Source organism: Neoarius graeffei, chromosome 14 (genome assembly GCF_027579695.1).
Source record: "Neoarius graeffei isolate fNeoGra1 chromosome 14, fNeoGra1.pri, whole genome shotgun sequence".
Classification (NCBI taxonomy): Eukaryota; Metazoa; Chordata; class Actinopteri; order Siluriformes; family Ariidae; genus Neoarius; species Neoarius graeffei.
Genome location: NC_083582.1, coordinates 54,018,819 through 54,027,033, shown reverse-complemented (window position 1 = coordinate 54,027,033; position 8,215 = coordinate 54,018,819). Strand labels below are relative to the sequence as shown.

Here is an 8,215-nt window from a genome sequence, read left to right as displayed (position 1 = left end):
CTTTTTGTGCGGAGTTTGCATGTTCTCCCCGTGTCCGCGTGGGTTTCCTCCGGGTGCTCCGGTTTCCCCCACAGTCCAAAGACATGCAGGTTAGGTTAACTGGTGACTCTAAATTGACCGTAGGTGTGAATGTGAGTGGTTGTCTGTGTCTATGTGTCAGCCCTGTGATGACCTGGCGACTTGTCCAGGGTGTACCCCGCCTTTCGCCCGTAGTCAGCTGGGATAGGCTCCAGCTTGTCTGCGACCCTGTAGAACAGGATAAAGCGGCTACAGATAATGAGATGAGAAGATATTTTCACTTGCTAAGATATCATTTTTTTGCAGTGTTCAAGAACAATTTGTATCACTGGCCATCATGGTCATCATCATATGACTCAGTGTGTTTGGATTCTTGGATTCAGTGTGTTATAATTTCAACCAATTTACCAAAAGATTCGCAGAAATACAATTGTTCTTAACTTGAATGTTCTTATCGCACCATATACTGACCTTTGCTCTACACCATTTTAGGGAAACTGTGTAAGAATAGGCATGTGAGTTTAGGTTCCTGATTTGGCTTTGTATTTGAATATCATGTGATCATTTGGAAGTCACCAGATCTTCTGATCCAATGGCATGGTGTGACTGGCAGGAGGAAGTGAAAAGTATTCTGGGTAAGTTGTTTTGCCCTGTAGTGGTAGAGTATCATTTTTTGAAAGTGCTGATGGAACGCTCATGCTGCTCTAGAGTCAGGCAGCTACAAAAGCCCCTTGTGCCTCACCAGAACAATCCAGTATGGGGGTGTATTGTAGAATCTTTTTGTTCAGGTACAGAGGGGTGGAACCAGCACAATGTGCAGCCTCTGCCCTTGGTATGGTATAAATGGTGGATCTCGAGAGCAATACACTGTTAATTTAACTGTGGATGATGGCAGAGAGGAGCTTTTTGTTACAGTGTGTGCTGCTGATTTTGCTGGGTCTTACACTGGAGACAACTTACACCCATGCCTTCATCCCCAGCCGTCTCCAGCAGCACAAAATCCTCCACCTGGGTGAGCTGTGAAGTTATGATATTACATTAAGTTGTATGCTACCTTAAAATAATACAAAAACATAAACAGTTTCTACATTGTGTTCACTTTATTACCTGGCGTTCTGGTACTCACCCTCTAAATGCAGTTCGGTTAAAATTAGGAACTGTTTTGTTATATCTGTAGACTGGCCCAAAGATTGTGGCCTGGCTCACTTCAAACCACACACTACAGAACGCATTGTATTAGGCAATGAAGCCAGACCCCACTCATGGCCATGGCAGGTTTCACTGCAGGTGAGTGGCGTTTGAGGTATCTAAAAATCATCAAGACATAATTTAAATAAGACTATAATGTGCAATCTGTCACACTCTATAGGTTCGTCCTAGAGGCAGCAAGCACTATGTCCATGTGTGTGGTGGGACCCTGATCCACAAAAACTGGGTGCTCACTGCAGCCCACTGCTTCCAGAAGTAAGAATTAGCTAAGTGTTCTGAAACACATTGAATTTACTACACGAGAAAGAGTAACCTGACAGTACAGTGGGGATCAGTACGAGGTCATGAAAGTAAAACAGTTTGATTTACATCATGAGAGTAAATAAAAGCTTTTTTGTTATCTGCCCAGTTTAATATTCATGTATATTCTGAAGACTTAAAGACTGACTTGTGATTAATACTGTATAGTCAATGAACATGTTCTAATTTCTACAGTTTCAAAATAGAAATTCAATCTTAGTAATTAACGTTTTATCCAGATAGAAGTACTAGTAATAAGCAAAATAAGTATATTAGTAAGTCACCCACTGCTGGTCTGAAAGCCCCATGATGAGCCATGACTGGCACATACAGTGGTGCTTGAAAGTTTGTGAACCCTTTAGAATTTTCTATATTTCTGCATAAATATGACCTAAAACAACATCAGATTTTGCATAAGTCCTAAAAGTAGATCAGGAGAACCCGGTTAAACAAATAAGACAAAAATATTATACTTGGTCATTTATTTATTGAGGAAAATGATCCAATGTGGGTGGCACGGTGGTGTAGTGGTTAGCGCTGTCGCCTCACAGCAAGAAGGTCCGGGTTCGAGCCCCGTGGCCGGCGAGGGCCTTTCTGTGCAGAGTTTGCATGTTCTCCCGTGTCCGCGTGGGTTTCCTCCGGGTGCTCCGGTTTCCCCCACGGTCCAAAGACATGCAGGTTAGGTTAACTGGCGACTCTAAATTGACTGTAGGTGTGAATGATTGTCTGTGTCTATGTGTCAGCCCTGTGATGACCTGGCGACTTGTCCAGGGTGTACCCCGCCTTTCGCCCGTAGTCAGCTGGGATAGGCTCCAGCTTGCCTGCGACCCTGTAGAACAGGATAAAGCGGCTAGAGATAATGAGATGAGATGAGATGATCCAATGTTATATATCTGTGAGCGGCAAAAGTATGTGAACCTTTGTTTCAGTATCTGGTGTGACCCCCTTGTGCAGCAATAACTGCAACTAAATGTTTGTGGTAACTGTTGATCAGTCCTGCACACCGGCTTGGAGGAATTTTAGCCCATTCCTCCGTACAGAACAACTTCAACTCTGGGATGTTGGTGGGTTTCCTCATATGAACTGCTTGCTTTAGGTCCTTCCACAACATTTCGATTGGATTAAGGTCAGGACTTTGACTTGGCCATTCCAAAACATTAACTTTATTCTTCTTTAATCATTCTTTGATAGAACGACTTGTGTGCTTAGAGTCATTGTCTTGCTGCATGACCCACCTTCTCTTGAGATTCAATTCATGGACAGATGTCCTGATATTTTCCTTTAAAGTTCACTGGTATAATTCAGAATTCATTGTTCCATCAATGATGGCAAGCCGTCCTGGCCCACATGCAGCAAAACAGGCCCAAACCATGATACCACCACCATCGTGTTTCACAGATGGGATAAGGTTCTTATGCTGAAATGCAGTGTTTTCCTTTCTCCAAACATAACGCTTCTCATTTAAACCAAAAAGTTCTATTTTGGTCTCATTCGTCCACAAAACATTTTTCCAATAGCCTTCTGGCTTGTCCACGTGATCTTTAGCAAACTGCAGATGAGCAGCAATGTTCTTTTTGGAGAGCAGTGGCTTTCTCCTTACAACCCTGCCATGCACACCATTGTTGTTCAGTGTTCTTCTGATGGTGGACTCATGAACATTAACATTAGCCAATGTGAGAGAGGCCTTCAGTTGCTTAGAAGTTACCCTGGGGTCCTTTGTGACCTCTTCCAACTATTACACGCCTTGCTTTTAGAGTGATCTTTGTTGGTCGACCACTCCTGGGGAGGGTAACAATGGTCTCGAATTTCCTCCATTTGTACACAATCTGTCTGACTGTGGATTGGTGGAGTCCAAACTCTTTAGAGATGGTTTTGTAACCTTTTCCAGTCTGATGAGCATCAACAATGATTTTTCTGAGGTCCTCAGAAATCTCCTTTTTTCGTGCCATGATGCACTTCCACAAACGTGTTGTGAAGGTCGGATTTTGTTCTTTAAATAAAACAGGGTGCCCTCTCACACCTGATTGTCATCCCATTGATTGAAAACACCTGACTCTAATTTCACCTTCAAATTGCTAATCCTCGAGGTTCACATACTTTTGCCACTCACAGATATGTAATATTGGATCATTTTCCTTAATAAATAAATGACCAAGTATAATATTTTTGTCTCATTTGTTTAACTGGGTTCTCTTGATCTACTTTTAGGATTTGTGTAAAATCTGATGATGTTTTAGGTCATATTTATGCAGAAATATAGAAAATTCTAAAAGGTTCACAAACTTTCAAGGACCACTGTAATCGAAAGACATGATCTGTTCTTACTCTCTACCGTATATCATATTACACAGGGGTAAAGCTGAAGATGCACGTAATTGGCGTATTGTTTTGGGGAAGCACCAGCTGAAGAAATCTGAAACAGTCGAACGTATTTTCCCTGTGAAGAGAATCTACAGACATGAGCATTTTCACTACCCAGTGCACAGTGAACTGGACTATGACATAGCTTTGGTTAAAGCAGGCACAGAGATCCTGCCCAGCAACTTTATCCGCTACGCCTGCCTACCACGCAAGCAGACCAACCTAAAACCTGGCCATTACTGCTGGGTAACCGGCTGGGGGGACACACGAGGTACCTGACCTCTCATTTACTACTATCTGTCAGATTATTAAAGGAAGGCCATTAAAAAAATCAGCAAGTATTCAACACAGACCATAAATACTTCATATCATGACAGTGGTTGCTCTGTTGATTTTGAGCTGTTGGACTGAAGTTTGCTTTTGTATATTTTTGTGTATCTGAGGTGGGAAAGATAATGTGTCACTGGCTGAGTCACTAAACCAGGCCCGTCTGCCCATCATCGACCACAAAACATGCCAGCAGAAGAAGTTTTGGGGAAACCGTGTGAGGGAGTCCATGATCTGTGCTGGATTCAGAGACACAGAGGGACCTCCTGCTGCCTGCCAGGTAATAAGATCAGGAGACATCAGGGAGTTAAGGAGTGTGATTAAAATAACTCCTAATAAAAATAAATAAATAATAATAATATTAAAGATCTCAGAAAACTGAACAGAACTCGTTGTGGTTATATTTCAGGTCCATTTCAGCTATGCATTTAATATTTTTGTTTAAAACTGTCACATACAGTATATAGTACATACCAGAGTATGTATAAGGAAATGGATTCATTTAGAAAGTAAGCAGGGACTTAACCGTATAAACACAGCTACCAAATTACCATGTTTCCACTTTCTGTGTTTGATCAAACAGAACTATAAACATATTTAAAAAATACCTGTATTGGTATTTTTACAACCCCGATTCCAAAAAAGTTGGGACAAAGTACAAATTGTAAATAAAAACGGAATGCAATAATTTACAAATCTCAAAAACTGATATTGTATTCACAATAGAACATAGACAACATATCAAATGTCGAAAGTGAGACATTTTGAAATTTCATGCCAAATATTGGCTCATTTGAAATTTCATGACAGCAACACATCTCAAAAAAGTTGGGACAGGGGCAATAAGAGGCTGGAAAAGTTAAAGGTACAAAAAAGGAACAGCTGGAGGACCAAATTGCAACTCATTAGGTCAATTGGCAATAGGTCATTAACATGACTGGGTATAAAAAGAGCATCTTGGAGTGGCAGCGGCTCTCAGAAGTAAAGATGGGAAGAGGATCACCAATCCCCCTAATTCTGCGCCGACAAATAGTGGAGCAATATCAGAAAGGAGTTCGACAGTGTAAAATTACAAAGAGTTTGAACATATCATCATCTACAGTGCATATCATCATCAAAAGATTCAGAGAATCTGCAAGACTCTCTGTGCGTAAGGGTCAAGGCTGGAAAACTATACTGGGTGCCCGTGATCTTCGGGCCCTTAGACGGCACTGCATCACATACAGGCATGCTTCTGTGTTGGAAATCACAAAATGGGCTCAGGAATATTTCCAGAGAACTTTATCTGTGAACACAATTCACCGTGCCATCCGCCGTTGCCAGCTAAAACTCTATAGTTCAAAGAAGAAGCCGTATCTAAACATGATCCAGAAGCGCAGACGTCTTCTCTGGGCCAAGGCTCATTTAAAATGGACTGTGGCAAAGTGGAAAACTGTTCTGTGGTCAGACGAATCAAAATTTGAAGTTCTTTATGGAAATCAGGGACGCCGTGTCATTTGAACTAAAGAGGAGAAGGACAACCCAAGTTGTTATCAGTGCTCAGTTCAGAAGCCTGCATCTCTGATGGTATGGGGTTGCATTAGTGCGTGTGGCATGGGCAGCTTACACATCTGGAAAGACACCATCAATGCTGAAAGGTATATCCAGGTTCTAGAGCAACATATGCTCCCATCCAGACGACGTCTCTTTCAGGGAAGACCTTGCATTTTCCAACATGACAATGCCAAACCACATACTGCATCAATTACAGCATCATGGCTGTGTAGAAGAAGGGTCCGGGTACTGAACTGGCCAGCCTGCAGTCCAGATCTTTCACCCATAGAAAACATTTGGCACATCATAAAACGGAAGATACGACAAAAAAGACCTAAGACAGTTGAGCAACTAGAATCCTACATTAGACAAGAACGGGTTAACATTCCTATCCCTAACCTTGAGCAACTTGTCTCCTCAGTCCCCAGACGTTTACAGACTGTTGTAAAGAGAAAAGGGGATGTCTCACAGTGGTAAACATGGCCTTGTCCCAACTTTTTTGAGATGTGTTGTTGTCATGAAATTTAAAATCACCTAATTTTTCTCTTTAAATGATACATTTTCTCAGTTTAAACATTTGATATGTCATCTATGTTCTATTCTGAATAAAATATGGAATTTTGAAACTTCCACATCATTGCATTCCGTTTTTATTTACAATTTGTACTTTATCCCAACTTTTTTGGAATCGGGGTTGTATATGTTTTTATATGATATTTTGGTGCTTACTAGAACATATGACATTTCAGTAGGTTTGTTATTTATGCATATTCTGAAAAATGAAGATGTGACTAATATAGTTTTTTTTAAATAAACATGCACAATATTTAAAATTAGTTTGTATATATGGGCAATTACCATCAGTGAAAATTTCAATCTTAATCTTAACCAGAAAATTAAAGCCCTTTTTCCATCCAGGGAGATTCAGGTGGTCCTCTGATGTGTCAGGTGGGTGAGGATCGCTGGGAGGTGCATGGTGTAGTGAGCTTTGGCCCCATCGGCTGCACAGTGGAAAATAAGCCCAGTGTCTTTACTCGCACTGCTGCTTACATCCCCTGGATTGAGGCCACTCGCATCAGAGACTTCTTTTTCCACTGATCTCTGCCTTCAGTGACCACAAAGTCTGGGACAAATACGGCGTGACCATAATACTTGCACCTGGCATGGGTTTAGTTCCACACATTCACTCATCAGAGCAGTCAGTTCTCTACTGACATTAACACAGTTTCTGCTGCAGTGTGGGTCACGTCAGTGCATTACTTAAATGACTGTGCCACTACCAAGTCCTTACCAGCTTCCTTTAAGGGCATTTTAGTTACCACCTTCTGCTAGTTTTAAAAACACAATACAATCCCCAAATTAATTAATACGCTGGTATTAGTGTCTATTCTCAATAAAATATTTGAATTTGACCCAAAACAGCCTGCTGGGATTGTTATTAATGTAATTTAAGATTTGCACAGCCCACTGCATGTTTTATTTTTTTGTTCGGAAAACCGTAAACTCTACAACTACATCAGAAATATCACAACTAATCTGCTCATATATATATATATATATATATCTCATCTCATCTCATTATCTCTAGCCGCTTTATCCTTCTACAGGGTCGCAGGCAAGCTGGAGCCTATCCCAGCTGACTACCGGCGAAAGGCGGGGTACACCCTGGACAAGTCGCCAGGTCATCACAGGGCTGACACATAGACACAGACAACCATTCACACTCACATTCACACCTACGGTCAATTTAGAGTCACCAGTTAACCTAACCTGCATGTCTTTGGACTGTGGGGGAAAACGGAGCACCCGGAGGAAACCCACGCGGACACGGGGAGAACATGCAAACTCCACACAGAAAGGCCCTCGCCGGCCACGGGGCTCGAACCTGGACCTTCTTGCTGTGAGGCGACAGCGCTAACCACTACACCACCGTGCTGCCCATATATATATATATATATATATATATATGAGTCCAGAGTACAATCCGGGAATACAGGGTGAGAGATGAGAATATACCCAGTGACAGGTCTCGGGCTTATTGTTTGGATAAAACATTTGCCAACAAAGGTTTTACTGTACAACTACAGTCTGATCAAAGAAAGTGCAAGGACTAGCGGTTTGTATATAAAAAGTTCAAAATACAATCCAAAATGATTTTTAGGAACATTAAAGAAAATATTATTCTTTGGCATAACAAAAGTCTCAACTTGTCACTAAACATTCTGGTTTTCCCTGAAACATCCGGTCTCCAAATAATCACAAATGGCATCATCTAGAGTTTATATAAATATCAATTCATTGATCTTCCATTACTGCTTTATCCACAGGCTTGCTGCGAATTCAGAGTACAATCCGGGAACACGGTGAGATTTTGTTGAAATACATTTACAGTCATATGAAAAAAAAAAAGTACATCCCATGGAAATTGTTGACTTTTGTCAACATATTTAAACAAGCAAACATTTCA

General features: G+C 41.3%; 1 protein-coding gene across 1 annotated transcript; it reads left to right on the top strand.

Moving 5' to 3' along the window:
* Window positions 1-760: 760 nt before the first annotated feature.
* Window positions 761-8,000, top strand: zgc:112285 (uncharacterized protein LOC561476 homolog). Its single transcript, XM_060940022.1, has 6 exons — window positions 761-1,030; window positions 1,196-1,305; window positions 1,388-1,482; window positions 3,879-4,159; window positions 4,332-4,495; window positions 6,667-8,000. The coding sequence occupies exons 1-6, from the start codon at window positions 904-906 to the stop codon at window positions 6,844-6,846; spliced, it is 957 nt and encodes a 318-aa protein (XP_060796005.1). The 5' UTR covers window positions 761-903; the 3' UTR covers window positions 6,847-8,000.
* Window positions 8,001-8,215: the final 215 nt, after the last annotated feature.

What these genes read in the sequence shown, in the direction of transcription:
- zgc:112285 (XM_060940022.1), top strand. Translation starts at nt 904, where the DNA reads ATGATGGCAGAGAGGAGCTTTTTGTTACAGTGTGTGCTGCTGATTTTG. An exon ending in CGGCTGGGGGGACACACGAG is followed by an intron (nt 4,160 to 4,331) that starts GTACCTGACCTC and finishes TGTGTATCTGAG; the next exon opens with GTGGGAAAGATAATGTGTCA. An exon ending in GACCTCCTGCTGCCTGCCAG is followed by an intron (nt 4,496 to 6,666) that starts GTAATAAGATCA and finishes TTTTCCATCCAG; the next exon opens with GGAGATTCAGGTGGTCCTCT.